Below are 24,820 nucleotides of genomic sequence, written 5' to 3'. Positions count from 1 at the left end.
TGGCAGGATTTGAACCCCAAACATTTGACCTGAGTCTCTGGAATAACAGTCCAGCGATAATAACACAAGGCCATCACCTCCCCTGCGAATTCTAATTCTCTCCACAGAAGCTGCCAGATTTGCTGAGCTTTTCCAGAGTTTCTGTTTTTGTACTCTTGTACATGTCCAGCAAGTTTCAGCCAAACAAGTCCCACAGAGCTGAATGAAACTCAACCAGTAAACTGTTGCTTCCAGTTATTTTACTGTTCTCAAGGAATTGGAGGACCTCAGCCAGCTTGCCCATAGATAGTAAGTTGAGTCTTGCAGATGGCGCATGGAGGCTTACTAGTTAGCACTGCTGCCTTACAGCACCAGGGACCTGGGTTTGATTCCAGCTTTGGGCGACTGTCTGTGTGGAGCAAGTTTTGAGACTGTCTGTGTGGAGTTTGCACTTGCTCCTTGTGTCTGCTTTGATTTCCTCTAGGTGCTCTGGTTTCCTCCCACAGGCCACAGATGTGCAGGTTAAGTGAATTGACCATGCTAAATTGCCCGTAGTGTTCAGGGATGTGAAAGTTAGGTGCATTAGTCAGGGGAAATGTAAAGTAATAGGGTAGGGGCATGTGTCTTGTGGGATACTCTAGAGGGTTGGTGTTGACTTGTTGGGCCAAATGGCTTGTTTCCACACAGTAGGGATTCTATGGATTCTAGAAAAGGGTTTATTGATCCTCAAAATGGCAGACTGAGATGATGTTACTGAGCTACCTCCTTCCTTCAGGCTGTTGATCTCACCACTCTCCCTCCTCCCCTTCTGGAAGGAGAGATGCAAGCACATTGCATCATGATCGACAGAGCAGACCCTGAACCAGGGGATTACTTTGGAGGCCAGTAAAGCAAAGAACGAGGCTTACTGGCTCTTTACCTCCTGGAATTCCTTCTTGACATCAAACCCCTTTGTTTGCAGGAGTAGGTTCTGCAGATTTTCTGGAATTGGGATAACTCCACATATCTCTTTCTAGTTTTCTGATTATCTTTAAGGATGAAGAACCTCTTGATGATTGCTTTGACAGCTTCCCCACCAATGGGCTTGCGATTCAACCAGGGCGTCTCAGTTCTTCCTTTAGATTTCATCAGTGTTTTCTCGGGTCAACAGAGTCACATTCAGCTCGCAGGCTCCTAAGCCTCCCATCTGGTTGTCTTATCAGTAACAGTTGGCCAGCAGGAGGCAGTGGTCGGCAAATTTGATTAAGATCGCTTGAGACACAAATGTGAAGTCTATCCTGAGCAGATAGGCCCCTCCTGCCGTAACCAAGTGTCTCTCCTTCTGAAAGATTGCTGAGAAACTATTCAGTTGCTTCTTGTTACTGTTAGGTGTCTGGATGGGGTATTGAGTTTGCTACCAGTCCCTCCGATTGTCCAGCAATATCAACAATGAAGTTGAAGTGACTGCCCAGAAAAATTGACCTGGCATGTACACAGCAATAGTGGGAGTTGCTGAAGGACAGCAAAATGTTTACTCTTTACAGCCATTAATTAGCCTTAGTGGTTCGTTTTTGTATGTAACGTCTGCACTGTCCGCATTCTGCTCACCAGCTCCTTTACTTTGGAGATGGTGACGTTGCTTCTCTTCAGTAGAAAATACAGGCTGGAGGAACAGCAATGGTTACCTCCTGAGCAAATCGGTGGAGGTGTCTGGGACCACCAGCCTGACTATTTCCTGTAGCTGCTGAGGTGCAGTATCCTGCATGCTTTTCCGAAATGGTAGGTTAACTTTGATGTAAGCCAAAGTGGAAAACACATTGCGCAGTGACTTAAATACTGCACATGCTGATACTTGCAATTTTTAGATGCATCTTTAAATTGGATTACTGGTCTAAGTGTCCAAAAAACCCAAAGTTCTAAGCCTGCTCCAGATAAGCTACTACATCCTCGCAGTGTGAATGGACTGCTGTGGTCTCCTGAGGCTAAGATGGTGATCCTGTTCTCCTCTGGGGGCAGTGTCTTATCTGGGTCTCGTGGGGAGACGTGTAGTCGGGAAGATTAGGTTAAGCATCAGGCTCAGAATCTGGCAGGGATGTTGGCAAACTCCAATCCTGGCCAAGAGCATCGCTGCTCCTGGTTGCCCGGAGCTGGGGAATGCAGTGTGCATCGAGGCATCCGGCATTCTGAAGGAGGTCTTCCCTTGTCATCTCTCAGCTGGTGTTCCCTCATCTCCTTTCCTTCCTTGGCACTTTGCTGCTTCTCCTGTTTGGGGCCAATCACCTGCACCAGAGACATGTCTGATTGGGTTAACTGCCACGTTCTCCTGCTCAGTTATTTTGTGGTTATCTTCTTGTTTGCTTTTCTTTGGAGGTTCCTCCTCACTGTTTGCCAATCTCCTTGTCCTGCTGTTGCCTCCCATTTCATCAATGGTTTTCTCCAAAGGAGGGTGAACTATTTTTGATGAGTCCTACTCCCATTGACGACATGTCTTACTCCCCTTCTCACTGTCCCTGCCCTGACAATATCTGAACTGAACTGGCTGCCAACGGACCATAGGGAGGCATGAATATCCAAGGCTGCTCTTTGACCTAGAAATTATTTCCTCCAGTTACATTTCAAGGTCAATATGCAATGGAAGGTTGGCTTTCAGTAATTTGCATCGCTATTACGGTTTGCACATGAGCTGACTGTCAGGCATCTTTCAGAGTACAGGGCCTATAGCAATTCAGAACTTCAATTTAACTTACTCAAAGACACATGTAATTTGATTTATAATGATGGCCTTCCATTTTTGTTTTGGAATGTGAACACATGTGATTGATCCTGTCTGCAAATTGCAATTTACCAGCGGTACTCAATGGTTAGATTGGAAGAATCAGTAAGCCAGAAAAATCCCAATATTTTATTATCCACATTGATTTATTTTTCAATAAGAAGATTAATCTAACCAGCACATTCAAATTAGGTCTAATAAACATAGCGTGTTCATTTTTCAATCCTTTAGTTAAATATGTCTTCCAAATTTCACAAAAGGGTTTTGCAGCTTTCTGGCTATGTATAATTAATCTAATTTGCATGCATAAAACCGAGCCAGCATATTTCTTTAACGAGCTATTAACATTAATATATTGTCTAAGTGCCTAATAGAAGCAATTCTTTCAGAGTAATTAATGAAAATGTTGGAGAGGTTGATACTGACAATGCCACAGCTACTGCTGGCTTTGTCCTCTGCTAACATTCCACAAGTATTTTGTTTCAACAAATTTAAGGATTACATATCTTTTCGAAGTTGTTACATGGATCCAACGCAAGAATATTTGCCTGGTGTTAAAAAGACAAGACTTTAGATTGGGAATGCTCTGTGCAAGCTGACATTAGGGCAGATTGCAGTACTTTCCCTCAAATTAAATGTCCCCTTCAGAATATGCACACATCATCTAAACTGCCTCAATGTTGCACGAGGGAAAAAGTACTGGCTGAATCATACTGTTTTTTTTGCAAAGTTCTGTTTTTGTTGAGTTTCAGGGAGGATTTCACTCTATGATGCTGAGCGACTTTTCTCATCAAGTCATCCCAAGCTCACCTCATTCACTTCTTTCCCCTCTCTTCTCTTCTGATATTAGCTGATTCTCCCACTCAGCATTGACAGAGGTCATTGTCAGAATATGTTGGAATACTCCAGGATGCCTGGTACCAACTCCATTGTTAAAAGACCATTGTGCACCTTGTCAAGTACCGTCAGTCAGAGCTGCCCGGCACAGTACATGATATTTGCCTTGGATGTGGGAGAAAAATGGAAAATGGTGCCTTGTTTTGTGGACACAGATGCGGAAGTTCTCCTGAGGTGGCATGGTGGCTCAGTGGTTAGCACTGCTGCCTCACAGCGACAGGGACCTGGGTTCGATTTCAGCCTCAGGTATCTGTCTGTATGGAGTTTGCACATTTTCCCAGTGTCTGCATGGGTTTCCTCCAGGTGCTCTGGTTTCCTCCCACAGTCCAAAGGTGCGCAGGTCAGGTGAATTGGCCGTATTAAATTGTCCATAGTGTTCAGGGATATATAAGTTAGGTGCATTAGCCAGGGGTAAATGTAGAGTAATAGGGACAGGGGAATGGGTCTTGGTGGGTTACTCTTCTGAGGGTCAGTGTGAACTTGTTGGGCTGAAAGGCTTGTTTCCACACTGCAGGGATTCGATGAATGAGGTGGTGAGAGGGGAGATTGTCTCTTCCTCAGGACTGGCAGGAGAGGCCACGATGACAGACACTGCCAGCCAAGATGGAGGATGCCACCCAACTCAGTACAAACTCAGCCCATCTGCAGGAATATATGTGTGTGAAGGAAGAAGGTGAATGATAGTCTCACTGTCTTCTCTCTTCTACCTCTCATCACTCCTTCTCTCCTACCAAACCCACATTCCAACAGGGGTCATGCTTTGCCACTCTTACTATTTCATGCAATAGCTCCCTTCAAACTTTCAACAACACCCTGCATCATGCTACTAAAACACAGCTCTCAATAGGACTGAAAGTGCTAGAATGGATGGTGGGCTCTTGATATTCAGCTTCTCACCCCCTGTGGGAAGAGGATCCCAATGCTGACCATCCTGACTGGCTAAGTGATTGGGCCCAAGCCCGAACTGATCCCACAGGCCTCCCTTGACTTGCTATGCTTGGACCCCCTGACTGATGGGTGTCTAACTATACTTCATAAAGCACTACTCCCCTTAAGACTTTGAGATGTGAACATTAGTTGATGCATGTGCAGCTTGTTTGGCACAATCATTGTTGCCACACAGTGCAGATGAGAGATTCAAGTAGCCATGTGCCGTATAGCAAGATGTTCATCCCCTTCACTGATGATGGCCAACAGCTGCCTGTCCACACTTGACTGCAGGACAATCCAGCAATACCGTTCAATTCTATCTGAGGGTTTCAAAGTGTCAAAATGCTTTGTGGGCATCCAGGTAGGTATGTAATGGATGAGTGCTGGGTGCAGCAGCATTGCAATGATAGGAAGACAGCACAGCAGTGCAGGAATGGACTGCCTGCAGATCGGAGATGAGCCATCGGTGTGCAGATTGGTTGATACATGTCAGGTGCCAGGGACATGGATCTGGGGTTTGCATAGACACAGCCCATGGAGTTTGCCTTAAGATGTTGGTGCATGATGTCCAAAATATAGTCAACATGAGTAAGTGGCAAATTGAAGTCAGCAGGTATGCACTCATGTTAGGAATTCTCAGTATCTAGTTTCTCCCCAGTGAGTGGAAGAATGAGACCTTGCACATTAATGAGGTGAGATTAGGTTGTAATCAGGGTGATACTAAGCAATAAGCCCTCTTATTAGGCCTCTTGCTGCTCACTAGCAAGAACTACATCCAGAATTTAGTTGGAAAATGTGACAGCCAAGTTATTCAGGGCCTGCAAAGATTTTGCCAAACGTTGGTGGATTTTATCCCGGGGGATAAAAATGAGAGTATTTACTCATTCTTTCTTTCTTGTGGTACTCACTGAAAATAATTGTTTATTTACTTTCTCAAAGCTGAAGCAAGCTGGTGGTCCTGAACACTGAGGATTCACTTGCTGATTTAATTGCATTCAAAATTAAACTTTCGTGTATTAAAATTTTATGCAAAACTTCTCTATGTTTATAACTGTTTATTTTATCAAGTGGATATTTGTTCTCACATCTCAGCCTGTTATCCTTTAAGAATTGACAGCTCTTCACAGCCTTGGGAGTGCTGCAGAAATTAGTATCTTCCATACTAAATAGATGAAACCAACAATTCAGTTTGTAAAAGTAATTTAATAGTTTCAACACATATGGAATGGTATCACTTCAGTTCTGTTCAGTTGAATATCAGAATCCTCCTTATAGAATGATTTGATCATCCTTCTCTATTATAAAGAGAACAAGGTCATTTTCTCCAGTCTCTGCAAATAACCGAAGTCCCTCTTACCCACTAAAGCTCCTCTGCGTCCATGTTATAATGCTGATATATGTCCTATAACTGTGGTGTCTGAAACTGGGCACAATACTTCAAAGCCCAACCAATGATTTATAAAGATTTAGCATAACTTCCTTAGCATTATATTCTATGGCACCATTCATAAAGCTGAGGAAATCTGACTGTGTTTCTCTCTCCACAGATATTGTCACATCTGCTGAGGCACGTGTTGTTCTTATTTCAGTTGGGTTACCATCCTGGGGCTGGTTACTTAGATGGCCAGCATGTGCTTCACAATATTGCCAACAGCACAGGCCTAATTTCTGTTCCAGCTGAGGTACACTCAGGACCTGCCTCCTCACCCTGCCCTCAGAGTGCAAACCACTACTGCCAAGAAAACAGTTCAGAATAAAGCATCTGCAGACAGTAGATGAGCCAAGGAAATGTCTTGGACAGAGGACATGCAAGTGAATTTATCGACATCTTGCGAGAATATTCAATATCTTTTACAGCACAATGAAATGATGGATTGAAAATGCTAAAATTACCACCTTTTTATTAAGTTATATGCGTTTCAACAAGACAAAAACGCTTATGTCTTTCTGAGCTTTCCAAACCTACCTTGTATTTCACTGAAAACAACGTTCAGTTACGGTTCCTACTTACGCTAGGTGGCATTATAATTCAAAAGATCATAAATCACAGATTATATCTATATGAGCACCAGAATTTGGAATTATAGAGATCAGAGTGCGCAAATACAATGCAAGACATGGAAAGAAAAACTGCTCCATCTCATCTATTGCAGTCATTAACATGCCATGTGAATCATCTTCCATGTCATCCCATCCAGTTGAGCAAAGAAAAACCATCTTTCATTTATAAATATAGTCGCCTGTGCCAGCACTAAATACAAAAAAGATATATTAGAGCCTATGGTAATGTTTTTCTTATTTATTAGCTTATGGAGTGTGGGCGTCCCTGGTTAGGCAATCATTTAATGCCTGTCCCTCATTGCCAAGACAGTGAATGAACAGTGATATTGTTTCAAGTTAGATTGGTGAGTGACTTGGAGGGGAACTTGCAGTTGATGCTGGTCCCAATTATCTTTTATTCTCAAGGTAGGTGACATCAGGGGTTTTATCAATAATATCAGTCTTCTGCATTTTGCTACAACTTGTGATGTCATCAGTTCTCAAGAGATCTTTATTTTTGAAAGGTTCATGATGGAGGTCTATACTAATTAAGTATTCAGATCAGCAAGATGATTGGTTGATGGATCTTTGCGAAAATAAATCATCACTAGCATCGGTATTTAATCCATCCTAATTCCTAACCATCCACGCATGCCCTTGATTGACCATGTATCAAGTTAAAGCACCTAGACATAACCTTAAATCATTTTCTAAACCTCTATAATTTAGCTACTTGACTTTTGTTAGCAGTTAAGAAAGCACATATTAGTTTTTTTGCTCTATGCTGTACAGTGTTATTAACAAATTTGGAAGTATTAATACTAAGGAATGCTGTAAGCACCAGCCATTATCATGTTAAATGGCATATTGTGGACAGAATAGCTTAGGATCTTGAATGGGTGTGTTCCAAAATCTGGTATTCCTCACAGACCTCGCAACAGTACACGTCATATCAATGTAACCTACAGCTTGTTGTTAACATGCAAGAAACTACAGCTTAATAACTACAAATCAGCTTCCGGTCAGACTGCCGAGTGGTTTTCCTGTTCCACACTTGACTGAGCAGGCCCTGGAGTTTCCTACATTTGAAGAGGATAGTGGCAGCGATGTTCAGATGAGCAGCAGCTGATACAGTGCAGTGAGCTGGTATGTCTATACAGGCAGCTGTGCAGACTCGACTTGACAATACAAGTTGAGCAACAGTGAGAGATCTTCAAACTGTGCTGCCAGTGGCTTATATTCACACAGCCTGAGAGCTGAACATTTATGAATTTTACAGACAAAACACCTGCAGCAATCCTCAACAAGGAAAAAATACTCTAGTGTGCCTGGTAAAAGCATTTCAGATCTACTAACAGATGCTCTGCAACAGCAGAATTAGTGACTCTCTGGAGAAGGAGAATTAGTCAGCCCAAAGCATATTTCAATTGCATCATGGTACAGGATTTAGTGGTCCTGAGTCAGAGTTCACTAGCAAGGGGACAGGCGTCAGGGTCTCTGTGAGTAAAGCTTGAAATTCCTGGCGGATGAGGAGAAGTTATAAAATGGCTCAGTAATCCATGCTGGAAAGTAAGTAGTTAAAAAACTTGTAGTTCAGATTGAACATCGTCCACAGAGTGAGCTGGCATCATGAAGCATGGCAACAGAAAGGGAAATGAAGGGCTATGAGAAAAGTGAGGTTACAGAACCAGGGAGATCATAATATTGAGTTGGAGAAAGTGAGGACTGCAGATGCTGGAGATCAGAGCTGAAAATGTGTTGCTAGAAAAGTGCAGCAGGTCAGGCAGCATCCAAGGAGCAGGAGAATCGACGTTTCGGGCATAAGCCCTTCTTCAGCAGGTTCCTACCGGTGCCACTGATCATGCAATCATGGATGCTTACCACATTCCTGAAAGAAGGGCTTATGCCCGAAACGTCGATTCTCCTGCTCCTTGGATGCTGCCTGACCTGCTGCGCTTTTCCAGCAACACATTTTTCAGCTCTGATCTCCAGCATCTGCAGTCCTCACTTTCTCCTAGTGGACCTATGTTGCCTGGTTTTCCAGTGTACCCCATACCCAAGAGTCGCTAGTTTAACTGTGTCGAGCTTTTACTTCTTTTTGTCTTACTTGTGACTTCTGTCATTAATTTAGGTGTTGTGGTATAGGGGGAGGGTGGCAAACCTACTTAAATTCAGGGATGGGCCACTTAGAACACAGAAATAGTTATCTCGGAGTAAACAATTTCTCAGTTGAATACTGAACACAACATTACACTGAAGAAAAATGTTAAAACAGGAAGGTTCTGCATCCATTAGTGAGGCAAGCTGACAAGCAATTTGCAAGAAGGGGCATCATTTCCCTTCTCAGTATGTCAACTGAGTACAGCTCAGGCATAGTTACTGCACTCCAGCCTAACAGCACTATTTTAATGGTGTTAACCTTACTGTGGTAAGTTGGGAGAAATTCCACCCTATGTCTATGGTTGACATGAGTTAACTAAGTTACCCAAAAGTAGGGTCTCACAAAACTGGAAGCAAATCGTAGGTTCCTACTGGTGCCATTGATCGTGCAATCATGGATGCTTACCACATTTATATACGGGGAATAGTTCAAGAGCATGTTCAAAGAGTACTCGTAGACTTAAAGTGCTTACAAGCAGAATGACTTACTCTTAACAGTAAGCGAGAATTCTCCAAGTAATATATTTTGGTTCTTGGGACAGAAGATATAGATGTGGGTCCATGGGAAACTAAAACCATTGCAGAGTTCTCCACTTCAAGGTCAGTCCAGGATCTCCAAAGACCCTTAGGGATGGTAAAACCATCGGTGAAATTGTTTGCCTCACTTGGCAGCTACTACAGAAATTGTGAGACAATACCTCAAGAAGATATAGAATGTTACTGGAATTCACAAGAAAAGATCAAGGACATGATAACATCATTCATGTCTTAGCTAATCTGCACAAATCCATCCTTTCTCACTATCACTGCAGTCAATACATCCGCTACAGACATAGCGCGTTGGGCCCTGACTCCAGTCCTCACTGGGGCTTGACTCCAGACCGCACTGAGCCTTGACTCCAGTCTGCACTGGGCCCTGATTCCAATCCGCAATGGGCCTTGACTCCACACTGCACTGGGCCCTGACTCCAGACCGTACTGGGCCTTGACTCCGGTCTGCAATGGGCCTTGACTCCAGTCTGTACTGGGCCTTGACACCATTCCGCACTGGGCCTTCACTCCAGTCCGCACTGGGCCTTGACACCATTCCGCACTGGGCCTTGACTCCAGACCGCACTGGGCCTTGACTCCAGTCTGTACTGGGCCTTGACACCATTCCGCACTGGGCCTTCACTCCAGTCCGCACTGGGCCTTGACACCATTCCGCACTGGGCCTTGACTCCAGACCGCACTGGGCCTTGACTCCAGACCGCACTGGGCCTTGACTCCAGTCCGCAACCAGATAATTGTCACAAGCTGATGTTCTATGCATCACAAATGCTAACAGACACACAAATATAATATACTGTGATTGAGAGGGAGACTTTTTTGGTTACATGGGCTTGCAAGAGATTATTTCATGTTGAATGATTGGTTATTTTAGCTTTACTTCAGGAAGATGACAGAAGGAAATGCCAGGCGAATCAACAAGTTCAGTGCCAGAGTGCAGTCAGTTGTGTCATGTCCTGAGAATTCCAAGAACTTTGAGGTTCTCATCACAGCTTGAGAGACCTGAGCCATCCACAGACGAGAGTAACAAAAGCCATTGATACCCATGACCTTCCCCACCAGACCATGGGCCCAGATCCATTTGCTTTAATGGAAGGACTTATCTTGATGTCAGTGATTATTTTTCCCCATGAAAAGAAGTTAGAAGTTGCATACAGCAGCTATGGCTGAAACTATCAGTTTGGCAATGGATAATTGAAATGCATGGTGTTCTAGATTTGGTCTTTTTAGATAAGGGTCACAGAGTTCACAAATGAGTGCTTCAGCCAACTGAAGCCCATTCTGGCTTTGAAAATGTCACAAGCTTGCTGAAGTACCCAGAACTGAACAGGAAAGCTGAACATGGCATCAGGATAGTTGAGTCGCTCTTCAAGAAGAATATTGACCTCTATATTGCACTGGTACATTTATAGATACACCCCAGTGCAGAAGGTTCAGCTGCCCACCAGAGCAAAGGGGTTGACTTCACATTTACATCTATAGGAGCCTCAAAAAGACATCAAAAGGAGCAGTTTTAATGTGCCTGACAGACCACTCACTACGATTAGCAAGATGGTTGTGATAGTTAGGATGTTGGTAATAGATATGGATTAAGAATCCAAATAGAAATGCTACTGCCATCCAGGAGCTGTGGATGAGTAATAGATGATTCAGACTGTCCATGGAGATGTTTGAAGGAACTTGGGGATCTTTAACCTATTAAAGGTTAATGATCCACCAGTGATAGAATGGACAGAAAAGTAACATGTAGAGACTTAACGCTGGAGTTTTGTTTTGGGGGTAGAACTCTGAAATCTGCTAAATTTCTGGGGTCCAATCCCAGATTATATCAGAGTCAGAGGTGCAATTTTTGTAGCGATGACCCATTAGTGTCAGAGAGCACAAACATATAAATCAAATGAATACAGTAGGCAGATCGCCAGGGCTGGTTGGAGGCCGTATATCATAGGATATATGACAGCGATGTCACTGTCTCAGAAGGAAGCTGCTGATGGAGGAGAATGTGGAAGGAGGACAGAAGGAGCCCAGATATCTCACAATGGGGGTGCCCCCTGAAGGAAATTTTGAGACTCCTTGCATTAAAGTGACCACAGTTGCCAGGCCAAAGAGGTGCAAGGGCACTCAATGGCCACAGTTCGATGAGACAGACAGCATTTCCACAGCCGGATGGCAAGATGGTATCCTAGCCCTCAGCCAGCTGCTGCAAAACCACCGTCATTTCCCCCGTCATGTTTGTGGCCTCTGTGGGGCTGCCAAAAGCTAACTGCAAAGTTCGATCTGGTTTCTGCTCAGTCACTAAAAAAGCTAACAGGTTGGTCGAACAGACTGCCAATCACCTTCTCCTCCTGAAAATGATCCAGATACACAGACCGAAGGAAACCTAGCAGATGTTTGCTGAGTACCAATTTTCAGTCAATCCTGTCTCCATTCTTTCTGTCCAGTCCAGTTGACAGCAATTTACTTCCTACTGATACTCTGGTGACTGGTTTCAAAAGTTTATTGTTTTGCCTGTCCTCAGAACTTCCTTGCCATTTTCATACTGTCAAGTAATCCATTCTCCTTGCACTGTCTCCCATCGATGATTTATTTTCACTGTGCTATGATTTCCCCATTCCTTTCGGACTATCTCTCCCCCAGCATGATATATCCTCTTGCTTGTAATTAGCTATGCTGTGGACAGGAGCTTCGACCATTCTGTTCTCCAATTCATTAACAACATCTCACACAACTCATGGTAATCATTCACAAATCCACTAAAAATTCCCAACACTACCTGTTCACCATGATAAGCTCCTAAGCAATTGCTGAATTTTAGGTCAAATTTCCTTAATTTTAGTGTCATTATAAGCGATGTTATCTTTTCCCACATCTAGACTAGCAACTAAGTACTTCTGACTTCCACTTCATAAGTTCCCCTTGTTCTTCAGATCTTCATGAAGTGTAGAACTGATTTCTCAAACTGATTTCCCTTTTTCATCCTTTGCAACCCCCAGTTATAGAATCATATAACAGACCCTTGGGTCCAACCTGTCCATGCTGACCAGATATATCAACCCAATCTAGTTCCACCTGCCAGCACCTGGCCATATCCCTTCAAACCCTTCCTATTCATATACTCATCCAAATGCTCCAATTGTACCAGCCTCCAACACTTCCTCTGGCAGCTCATTCCATACACGTAACACCCTCTGTGTGAAAAAGTTGCCCCGAGGTCTCTTTTATATCTTTCCCCTCTCACCCTAAACCTATACCCTCTAGTTCTGGACTCCCCGACGCCAGGGAAAAGACTTTGTCTATTTATCCTATTCATGCCCCTCATAATTTTGTAAACCTCGATAAGGTCACCCCTCAACCTTCCACGGTCCAGGGAAAACAGCCCCAGCTTCTCCCTATAGCTCAGTCCTCCAACCCTGGCAACATCCTTGTAAATCTTTTCTGAACCCTTTCAAGTTTCACAACATCTTTCCGATAGGAAGGAGACCAGAATTGCACGCAATATCCCAACAGTGGCCTAACCAATGTCCTGTACAGCTGCAACATGACCCCCCAACTCCTGTACTCAATACTCTGACCAATAAAAGAAAGCATTCCAAACACCTTCTTCACTATCCTATTAACCTGCGGCTCCACTTTCAAGGAGCTATGAACCTGCACTCCAAGGTCTCTTTGTTCAGCAACATTCCCTAGGACCTTACCATTAAGTGTACAAGTCCTGCTATGATTTGCTTTCCCAAAATGCAACACCTCACATTTATCTGAATTAAACTCCATCTGCCACTTCTCAGCCCATTGGCCTATCTGATCAAGATTCTGTTGTAATCTGAGGTAACCCTCTTCGCTGTCCACTACATCTCCAATTTTGGTGGCATCTGCAAAATTACTAACTGTACCTCTTAAGCTCACATCCAAATCATTTATGTAAATGATAAAAAGTAGAGGACACAGCACCGATCCTTGTGGCACTCCACTGGTCACAGGCCTTCAGTCTGAAAAACAACTCTCCACCATCACCCTCTGTCTTCTACCTTTGTGCCAGTTCTGTATCCAAGTGGCTAGTTCTCCCTGTATTCTGTGAGATTGAACCTTGCTCACCAGTCTCCCATGGGGAAGCTTGTCGAACGCCTTACTGAAGTCCATATAGATCACATCTACCGCTCTGCCCTCATTAATCCTCTTTGTTACTTCCTCAAAAAATTCAATCAAGTTTGTGAGACATGATTTCCCATGCACAAAGCCATGTTGACTATCCCTAATTGGTCCTTGCCTTTCCAAATACATGTACATCCTGTCCCTCAGGATTCCCTCCAACAACTTGCCCACCACTGAGGTCAGACTCACTGGTCTATAGTTCCCTGGCTTGTCCTCACCACCCTTCTTAAACAGTGGCACCACGTTAGCCAACTTCCAGTCTTCCGGCACCTCACCTGCGACTATCGATGATATAAATATCTCAGTAAGAAGCCCAGCAATCACTTCCTGAGCTTCCCACAGAGTTCTGCGGTACACCTGATCAGGTCAGGGGGATTTATCCATTTTTACGCATTTGAAGACATCCAGCACTTCCTCCTCTGTAATATGGACATTTTTCAAGTTGTCACCATCTATTTTCCTACATTCTATATCTTCCATGTCCTTTCCACAGTAAACACTGATGCTAAATACTCATTTAGTATTTTCTCCATCTCCTGGGCTCCATACAAAGGCTGCCTTGCTGATCTTTGAGGGGCCGTATTCTCTCCCTAGCTACACTTTTGTCCCTAATGTATTTGTAAAAACCCTTTGAATTCTCCCTAACCCTATTTTCCAAAGCTATCTCATGTCCCCTTTTTGCCCTCCTGATTTCCCTCTGAAGTATACTCCTCTTGCCTTTATACTCTTCTGAGGATTCACTCGATCTATCCTGTCTATACCTTACATATGCTTCCTTCTTTTTCTGAACCAAACCCTCAATTTCTTTAGTCATCCAGCCTTCCCCTACCTACCAGCCTTCCCTTTCACCCTGACAGGAATATACTGTCTCTGGATTCTCATTATCTCATTTCTGAAAGCTTCCCATTTTTGAGCCGTCCCTTTACCTGTGAACATCTGCCCCCAATCAGCTTTTGAAAGTTCTCACTGAATACCATCAAAATTGGCATTTCTCCAATTTAGAACTTCAACTTTTAGATCTGGTCTATCCTTTTCCATCACTATTTTAAATCTAATAGAATTATGGTCGCTGGCCCCAAAGTGCTCCCCCACTGACACCTCAATCACCTGCCCTGACTTATTTCCCAAGAGTAGGTCAAGTTTTGCACCTTTTCTCGTAAGTACATCCACATACTGAATCAGAAAATTTTCTTGTACACATTTAACAAATTCCTCTCCATCTCAACCCTTAACACTATGGCAGTCCCAGTCTATGTTTGGAAAGTTAAAATCCCCTACCAGAACCACCCTATTATTCATACAGATAGCTGAGATCTCCTTACAAGTTTGTTTCTCAATTGCTCTCTGACTATTAGGGGGTCTATTACACAATCCCATCATTCTGTGTTTGGAGTATTCTCCTGAATAGCTCTATATCTCCATTTCATCTGTTCTTGCCAAGCTGTATTGGATCCTTCAAATAAACTATTACAGATATTGGAGACCTTAGAAGTTGCTAGAGGAGCTCAGCAGGTTTGGCAGCATCTCTGGAGAAAGAAACAGATTTAACATTTCTCACTTTCGCAACTGCATTTTTGTCACTCAACAAAGTCAGAAGTCACATGACACCAGGTTACAGTCCACTACAAAGCTATAGACTCCCATAACTACCTTCACCACAGCTCATCACACCCCTACAAGGGCAAGGACTCCATCCCATGCTCCCAATTCCTTCGCCTACATCGTATCTGTTTGTATGATGCCACCTTCCAAAACAACGCTGCTGCCATGGCTTGCTTCTTCCATAACCATGGTTTCCCACCCACTATGATTGTCAGGGCCCTCAACTGCATCCGACCTATCACCCATGCTTCCATCCTTGCCCTTTCCTTTCACTCACAGCAGTGGGATCAGGTCACCCTTGTACTCACTTTTCATCCCACCAGCCTCCGCATTCAAAGGATTGGCTTCCATTTCAGACAACTCCAGTAGAATGCCATCTCCAAACACATCTTCCCCTCATTCCCCTGTCTGCATTTGTCAGCGATCATTCCTCTGGGACAGCCTAGTCCATTCCTTGATCAACAACATCAACCCCTTTCCCATATAACCAAGGAAGGTCCAACACCTGCCCCTTCACCCCCTCCCTGCTCACCATCCAAGGGCTTAAACAGTGTTTCGAGGGGAAGCAGTATTTCACCTGTACATCCTCCAATCTTAGGTATTGTATTCGTTGCACCAAACATGGCCTACTCTGCATTGGAGAAACCAAACACAGACTAGGTGACCGCTTAGTGGAACACCTCTGGTCTGTGCGCAAGTAAGATCCTCACCTTCCCGCAGTCGGTCATTTTAACACAGTGTCCTGTTTGCATGCATGCTTGTCTGTGCTAGGCATGCTGCAGTGTTCCAGTGAACCACAGCACAAGCTGGAGAAACAACATCTCATCTTCAGACTAGGTACTTTACAGCCTACTGAACATAATATTGAGTTGAAGAAAGTGAGTACTGCAGATGCTGTAGATCAGAGCTGAAAATGTGTTGCTAGAAAAGCGCAGCAGATCAGGCAGCATCCAAGGAGTAGGAGAATCGATGTTTCGGGCATGAGCCCTTCTTCATAATATTGAGTTCAATGCCTTCAAATTTTGAACAATCTACCACTTATTTACTTTCTTTTAGCTTGTTACATTCCGTTATCATGTCCTCTCTCCCCTCCCCCCAGCCCAGTGGGACTGTTTGTCCTTTCAAGTCTGGCCTGTGACACACCATTGTTCTGTCATTCTCACATTCTGATCACTGAATCTGAACTATCTATCAACATCTTTTTTCCAAAGCAATCTACACCCACTACCTCCACATCCCCACATCCCCCCCTCCGCCCCCCCATAACTGTTGTCCCCTCGACACTTCATTTCAGCTCTGATGAAGAGTCATCTGGACTCAAAACGTTAACTTGCTCTCTCTCCATGAATGCTGTCTGACCCACTGCGATCTCCAGCATTTGTTGTTTTCAGTAGATTTCAGCATCCGCAATAATTTACCTCTGTAGTTCAATAGGTTTATCTGAAATCACAAGCTTTCAGAGCATTACTCCTTTGTCAGGTGAAGTAGAGGCACAGGATTTATATGCAGAGGGATCATTGCAAGATAATCCTAGCTAATTAAGAGTGCCAAAGTATCATACAAATGGCATGAGTAGACAGGCTGAATAACAAGTCTTTGCAGGTGATCAAACGTGTCAAACAGTGTGGTAAAGTGTCAATAGCTGAATAGCAAATTGACTGAAGGGATGAGCTAGGACGTGATTAATTAAGGCAGAGAGATAATTATTAATAATAAAAAATAAGATGGTGCTACAGACAAATTAAATGGCTGGAATAACATGATAGATGTAAGAGTCACATGATGAGGTTCTGACCAAAATAGCAAGTTATCCAAAACTGTACAAACCAATTGAGATAGCGAGACCATAAGTTATCAAAGTGATGGTGTCAAAACAAAACAGTAAGGAAAATTTTTACAAACACAGAACAGTACCGCGACATGAACCCAAGATCATGGTTGAGTCCATGGTATGTAGCTTCACTAACAGTTTCTCCTTGAAGGCTGTAGCCTTGTAGTAGAGTGAGGTACTAAAGTGTACCCTTTATCGTCCTGTACTTCCCCAGAGTGGAGAAGCTATGTCATGTTCTTTGCAGCGTTCAAAATGTCATCATTGACGATGAGCATCTCATCAGGGCCTTCCCTAAGCCTCCACTACTCACCTTCAAACAACCACCAAACCTCAAACAGACCATTGCTCATTGCAAATTATCCAGCTTTCATGAAAACAACGACCAGAACACTATACAACCCAACCATGGCAACCTCTGCCAGATCATTGACATGGATACTACCATCACTCATGGGAACACCACCCACCATGTACACAGCAGGCACTCATTGACTTGACCAATGTTGTCTACCTCACATGCTGCAGGCAAGGATGCTCCGAGCGTTGGTGGATCAGCAAGGCCGTGCAGACGCTACGACTACAGACGAAAGGACACTGTGCAACAATTGCATCCGAGTCAGGTAAGCATCCTCCAAGATGGCCTTCAAGATACAAAGCAATGCAGAATTCACAAGCAGAAGCTGATAGCCAAGTTCTGTACCCATGAAGACTGCCTCAACCGTGATCTTGCATTCATGATGCGATACATGTATCCCCAACATACAGTTCTGTGTCTGTAAAATCTTCATTACTGTGCTGTTTTGAAACCGTCACCATAACTGTTATGATCTCTCGACCTCAATTAGTTTGTACAGTTTTGGATTGCTTGATACTTTGGTGAGACCCTCGTCATGCCACTCTTCTAAGTATCATTTTATTCCAGCCATTTGGTTTGTCTCTAGACATATCTTATTTTCTATTTTTCATTCTCTCTGCCTTAATTAATCAAATCATAGTTCATCCTTTCACTTTTTATTCAACTGTTGATACTTTACTCTCACCAGCTGACACTTTTGAGCACTTGCAAAGACTTCTTATTCAGCCTGTCTATGCTCCACTCACATCATTTGTACTATCTTTTGACACTGTTAATTACGTATAATTACCTTGCAATGATGGCATAGTGGCTCAGTGGTTAGCACTTCTGCCTCACAGCACCAGGGTCCTGAGTTCAATTCCCACCTGTCTATGTGGAGTTTGCACATTCTTCCTGTGTCTGTGTGGTTTCCTCCCACAATCCAAAGATGTGCAGCTCAAGTGAACTGGCCATGCTAAATTGCCCATTGTGTTAGTCAGGGGTAAATATAGGATAGGGGCTTGGATGGGTTTCTCTTCAGAGGGGTGGTGGTATGAACTTGTTGGGCTGAAGGGCATTGTAGAGAATCTAAATCTCTCTACATATAAATTCTATAAAGAGCTGATGAAAAGTCATCCAGATTTTAAACGTTAGCTTGCTCTGTCTCCATGACTGCTATTTGACCTGCTGTGATCTCCAGCATTTATTGTTTTCAGTACAGATTCCAGCATCTGCAGTAACTTGGTCCTACATTTTGTTTAATCAACTGCTGCAGCTCTGATGAAGCGTCATCTAAACTTGAAATGTTAGCTGCTCTCTCTTCATGGATGCTATCTGACCCGTTATGATCTCAGCATTTGTTGTTTTCAGTACAGATTCCAGCATCTCAGTAATTTATTCCTAAATATTCTGTGCCTGTGCGCTTCCCTCCATTTTGCCTGATGAAGGAGCAGCACTCGGAAAGCTTATAATTTCAAATAAACCTATTGGACTATAATCTGGTGCTGTATGACCTCTGACTTTGTCCACCACAGTCCAACACCAGCACCTTCACATCATGTTAAGCAAAAGTCAGTTATGTATTTTGTGGAGAAGTATTTTGAAATCATGGCAAATCCTTGTATCGTATCACTCCACTGTATCTAAGTTCACTTCCTCAGCCTTGTACCTCACTCCTTCTATTTCTTTGACTCCAGGTGACAAGTGCATCTCCCAATCCTTTTGTGGACCATCAGAAACTGATTTTCTAGACTCTTCCCTGTTCACTATCCCCTTGTGAAGCACTCTGAAGGAATCTAGTGAAATACTAGCAGTAAGACATGGAACAGCTTGTTCACATTGCATAAATCTAATAAGTCATATGTTTGTGTGTGGATTTGTGCCTGCTGTCCCTCAACTTTTGTGTTTCTCTCTCCTCTCTCTGCACATTTTCTCTCTCTCGCTTCCTGTGTATGTGTGTGTGTGCACATCTGTCATTTATATGTAGGGAACTCAAAAATATTCATAAAACTGCTAATTCTATCTTGATATTTTATTAAATATTTTGCATAGCAGAATCTCTTTTTAAATAAAGTTTACTATGCCAGATGTTTAACATGATCAGAGTCAGTTAGAAGTTGTTGGAGGTTTTGTTGTGCAAGTAAAATGTTAGCTGACATTACTAATAGATTTAATAAAATGTACATCTTTATTTGAAACAGATATGTGGCTAGGTAATTGAAACAGAATTCCAGATCTTAAATTGCTAAATACATTGCATTCACCCATAGCTGTTTGCAAGAAATTTTACCATGCTGTGATTTCCCACTATCAGACCATAGCAATCAAATAGATGTCTGCAGACAAGAAACTGATTGAATTGGTGAGTTCGGCAGTTATGGAATTCATACCCTACAGTTGATCAGTTTCCTCTAATAAATGCTCTAACATCTAATGGAAAAGTTATCAACTTAGAGCATTTAATAATGTTTGTGATTTGTGACATTAGTAGAGCAACAAAACAAATGTCTCATTATTTGGAAAAGTCCTAATTGACTCTTCACTGTACTGGTTCCGATTGTGAATTCAATATTATTGCTTGTGTCAGACATTTTAAAAATTTGTAACCAATCAATAATTATCCCAGATAATTGTTTGTAATTTTTATCTGTTTGTAATTTTTATCTGTTTGTAATTTTTATTAATGACTTGGATGAGGGAGTCGAAGGGTGGGTCAGTAAATTCGCAGATGATACGAAGATAGGTGGAGTTGTGGACAGTGAGGAGGGCATTTCTGGTTTGCAAAGGGACTTAGATATGATGCAGAGCTGGGCTGAGGAGTGGCAGATGGAGTTCAATCCTGCCAAGTGTGAGGTTGTCCATTTTGGAAGAGCAAATAAGAATGCGGAATACAGGGTTAATGGTAGGGTTCTTAGTCAGGTGGAGGAACAGAGGGATCTTGGGGTTTATGTACATAGATCTTTGAAAGTTGCCAATCAGGTGGATAGAGTTTGTAAGAAGGCCTATGGTGTATTATTGTTCATTAGCAGAGGGATTGAATTCAAGAGTCGTGAAGTGATGTTGCAGCTGTACAGGACTTTGGTTAGGCCACATTTGGAGTACTGTGTGCAGTTCTGGTCGCCTCACTTTAGGAAAGATGTGGAAGCTTTGGAGAGGGTGCAGAGAAGATTTACCAGGATGTTGCCTGGAATGGAGAATAGGTCGTACGAGGATAGGTTGAGAGTTCTCGGCCTTTTTTCGTTGGAACGGCGAAGGATGAGGGGTGACTTGATAGAGATTTATAAGATGATCAGAGGAATAGATAGAGTAGACAGTCAGAAACTTTTCCCCCGGGTACAACAGAGTGTTACAAGGGGACATAAATTTAAGGTGAAGGGTGGAAGGTATAGGGGAGATGTCAGGGGTGGGTTCTTTACCCAGAGAGTGGTGGGGGCATGGAATGCGCTGCCCGTGGGAGTGGTAGAGTCAGAATCATTGGCGACCTTTAAGTGGCATTTGGATAGGTACATGGATGGGTGCTTAATCTAGGATAGAAGTTCGGCACAACATCGTGGGCCAAAGGGCCTGTTCTGTGCTGTATTGTTCTATGTTCTATGTTCTAAAAACAGGTGTGTGTGTGTGTGTGTGTGTGTGTGTGTGTGTGTGTGTGTGTGTGTGTGTAGAGAATACTTACATAATCACTTTTATACTCTAAATAAAAACAAACTGTGAATGCTGGAAATCAGAAACAAAGACAGAAATTGCTGGAAAAAGCTCAGCAGGTCCAGAGGCAGCGGTGGAGAGAAATCAGAGTTAACACTTTGGCCCGTTTTCAGAACTCAATCTGAAATGTTAACTCTGATTTCTCTCCACAGATACTGCCTCACCTGCTGAGTTTGTCCAGCAATTTCTGTTTTTGTTTGTCACTTTCATGCTCTGTTTATTCGACTGCAATGGTGCTGTACAAAACGCTACTGTGAACAAGTTAGTGAGACTGTGATTTCTTACCAGCTTTTTGAGAAAAAAATTAACACCCTTCCTAAATTATATTCAATCCACTACTGTGTTTTTTTGGATGCAGACATTTTAGTCTTTTGTGTAGAAGGCAAGTCTTAACATCACCTCCCTTTTTTCTATTTTCTCATTGAGTTACAGTTCCACAAGGGTTTCTATTCCTTCCCCAGGTAAATCATTCTTCATGTGCAAGCAGGAGAGTTAGTTTGCCAGTCAATCGTTAAATATTTGAAGTAGAGAAGGCTCATCACAGCCAAGCACAGTTTTGTCCTTATGCCAAAGGAAAACAGACATAGACTTTGCACGAGGAGCTGTCTGAATAAGAACCCTTACAGATTTTTCATTTTAAGGCTCCTGAATCTGAGGATACAGAGGATAACTGTTGGAGGTTCTAGGCATCCACTGAAATGCCAAAGCACATGGACAATTACTTCCACGAGTGACTTTACACTCTTCAACGGTATGGGAGACTATTTAAGAAAATTGAATGGACTGACTTAGCATCATCATAGAATCCCTCCAGCGTGGAAGCAGGCCACTCTGCCCACACAAACCTCCAAAGAGCATCCCATCCAGACCCACACTCATACCCTATAACCCCACATTTCCCATGGATAACCCACCGAGCTTGCACATCCCTGGACACTGTGGGCAATTTAGCATGGCTAATCCACCTAAACTAACACATCTTTGGACTATGAAAGAAAACAGTTGAACCTGGAGGAAACCTGCACAGACATGGGGAGAATGTGCAAGCTCCTCACAGCTAGTTGCCCCAGGGATTGAACTTGAGTCCCTGGTGCTATAAGACAGCTGTGCTAACCACTGAGCCATTCTACTTACAAGACATTTTAGAGCCTTTGCAAGAATTTTCAACTGTTATTGTTCAACTTACTTGGACGTAAATATGTTTTAATGGCTTTTTATTCTACAATATTTTATTTCTTTTTCTCCTGCCACAGTGCTGCATTGTGGTTTTTGTCACAGATATTATTTTCATTTGGCACTTCAGGCCCAATGGTAAGTCTTTGCTTGATATGAGCCAGAGTGTACTTACCTGATATGTGGGCAATTTGCAGTAACCTCAGCAATCAAACTGAACCCTCTTATTGTGTTCTAGCACCCAATCTCTTGTACTATATTTCATCATTTCATTGTACAATGTGGGGTAAATATAGCAATTCTGTGATATCAGTCTCTAAACCTACAGCTATAAATTGGCACAATGTTACACAACAAGGGCGGTATGGTGACTCAGTGGTTAGCACTGCTGCCTCATAGTGCAAGGAACCTGGGTTTGACTCCTGCCTTGGGCGACTGTCTGCATGGCGTTTGCACATTCTCCCTGTGTCTGTGCGAGTTTTCTCCGGGTGCTCTGGTTTCCTCCCACATTCCAAAAGATGTACATAGCAGGTGAATTGCCCATAGTGTTAGGTGCACGAGTCAGGGGTGGGTTACTCTTTGGAGGTCCGTCATGGACTTGTTGAGCTTAAGGGCCTGTTTCCACAGTGGAGGGGATCTTGCAGGTTTCTGTTAACAGAGGTGTCTTTATTTTTTATTTCTTTCTTTGTGTGTGTGCAGGTGTAGGCCACAGTGAAGAACAACAAGTGCAGAATCCTTTATTTATATTCCACCACCAGGAAGAAAGGAAACACCTGAGTGGCCAGTGACAAGCAGTGCCTTTCTCAAAGGGCAATGCTGAGTGATCAAAAAAGGTGGCGGGGAGGGCAGGGACTAAATCAAGATAGAATCAAAGGGGGAAATAAAACACTCCACACCCCATGGTGCCCACCTCTCTCTGAAAGCCTGGAGGGTGTTGGTAGATGCTGTGTGCTCCCTCTCCAGGGACACCCGGGCCTGCTGAGGTGTCTTGAAAGCACAACAGCTATTAGAAATAATTACCCATGCTAATTAACTGCTGCTACTATGGCAACACATTGCCTCATTTAAATTTTTCATTTAAACAAGTAGTTGAAGTGTAAATAAGAAAACACAAAGTTTTTGCACATTTAATAAATTTTCAATCAATCTGATCCAAAACATGCCAATTCTACAATTTGTAAAATCTAACATGATAATTTTAATAAACATAATAATGAGAATCATAATATTACTATGGCCTGGGGTTTGCTTTGCGTTTGGTTTAGTAGATCATCTATTCGACAATACTCTACAAATCAGGCAGAGAAGAAACATATAACAATCCTCCAAAATGTATTAATGATTCATAAAATATAGTATTTTAGACAAGGCCTTAGTGGGGTAAACATAAGTGTTTTTTTCTTGATCATCTAACGCACTACATAGAAGATATATCACTTTGTGAACCCAAATTTATACCCTAAATAAAAAGGAATTTAAAAACAAATGATAAACATCTATATAAAATTGGTAAATACAACACCAATGAGCTATGGGCAACAAATGATGATCTTGCCAGAGACACTCAGATTCCATTGAAAAAAAAGAGAGAACTCAAAATAATTAATTGTCATAGTCATATATGCACATTACTGAAGCTATATATATTTTTAATACCATTAGTGGAAACTTGATCAACAGCTTGATATACTCCACTTTGTTTCACCCAGCCATTTCTGATCCATATAGATTTAATGCCAATCTCACAGATGAAGAGTTGGACTATAGAAAGGACTTGTATTACTCTATAAGTCTATGTAACCAGGACATTTCTAAAGGAATAACCTTAATCATTGTATAAGGCAGTTTTCTGATACCACATCTGTGATTTAAGCTTGGTACAAACCCTGTGACAATATTCAATTCTTGCTAACTTGGAATATAATCAAAATTCAACCCAAATTTTACCCATCTTCCCCACTAATTGAAAATCTTACCTTGCCAACAGGCTCCAACAGTGAGCTGCATGTCAATGTGTGATGGGTGGATTGGCCAATCATCCGTCACTAGGTATGGGTCGTAAGTGACTCCATCCACGTACAACGTCACCACAGGAAACTCAACATTAACGACATAATAATGCCATTCCTTGTCACAGATCTGAAGTGGAGAAAGACATGAGCTATATTTCATTCTGAGGAGCACAAGCACCTTCGACCACTTTCTCTTAGAATATCCCAAATTGCAGAAAACATTTAATTATCCTTTCACTTTGCTTTTGTGTTAAAACTCATTCAACAATATCCTTCTTTTCAGTGTTTTACGGCCAGCCCTGTAAAATAAATTACATTAAGACATGATAACAGACAATATGCGTTATTGCTATGACAGAATTGAAAAAATTTAATAGTGTGCACATTCTTGCCTGTGCTTGGTAAATGCCTGTAGATAGACTGAAATTTGATTACCATGATAAAAGTCCAATAAGACAATGGTAATTTAAATCATAATCATATTTGAAAGAATTGCCAGCTCTATTTAAAGATGAATTCATTTGCCCTCCATAGCTTGAATGCACTTGCTATTTTAGAATTGGTTTTTAATCTGAAAGCCATATTTGCAAGAGATGGGACCATAAAACAAATGGGTCTGCTTAAAGCAGATGTAGTAAGCAGAATTTTATCATTATTCAAGGGGACAGAATTGAGCTCTGAAAATCCATTTTTATTCATTCTGTCAACGA

General features: G+C 42.5%; 1 protein-coding gene across 2 annotated transcripts in view; it reads right to left on the bottom strand.

Moving 5' to 3' along the window:
* clstn2a (calsyntenin 2a) overlaps positions 1–24,820 on the bottom strand; it is a 556,740-nt gene that overhangs the window by 59,230 nt on the left and 472,690 nt on the right. For both annotated transcript variants that reach the window (XM_072572819.1, XM_072572818.1), the window contains one exon: positions 24,075–24,237. In XM_072572819.1, the coding sequence (XP_072428920.1) occupies positions 24,075–24,237 (163 nt within the window). The remainder of the gene's footprint in view (positions 1–24,074; positions 24,238–24,820) is intronic.

The sequence above is a fragment of the Chiloscyllium punctatum genome, chromosome 6, assembly GCF_047496795.1.
Source record: "Chiloscyllium punctatum isolate Juve2018m chromosome 6, sChiPun1.3, whole genome shotgun sequence".
In the NCBI taxonomy this organism is placed as follows: domain Eukaryota; kingdom Metazoa; phylum Chordata; class Chondrichthyes; order Orectolobiformes; family Hemiscylliidae; genus Chiloscyllium; species Chiloscyllium punctatum.
Note: the sequence above shows the minus strand (reverse complement) of the source record. Positions and strands in the feature narration are given on the sequence as shown.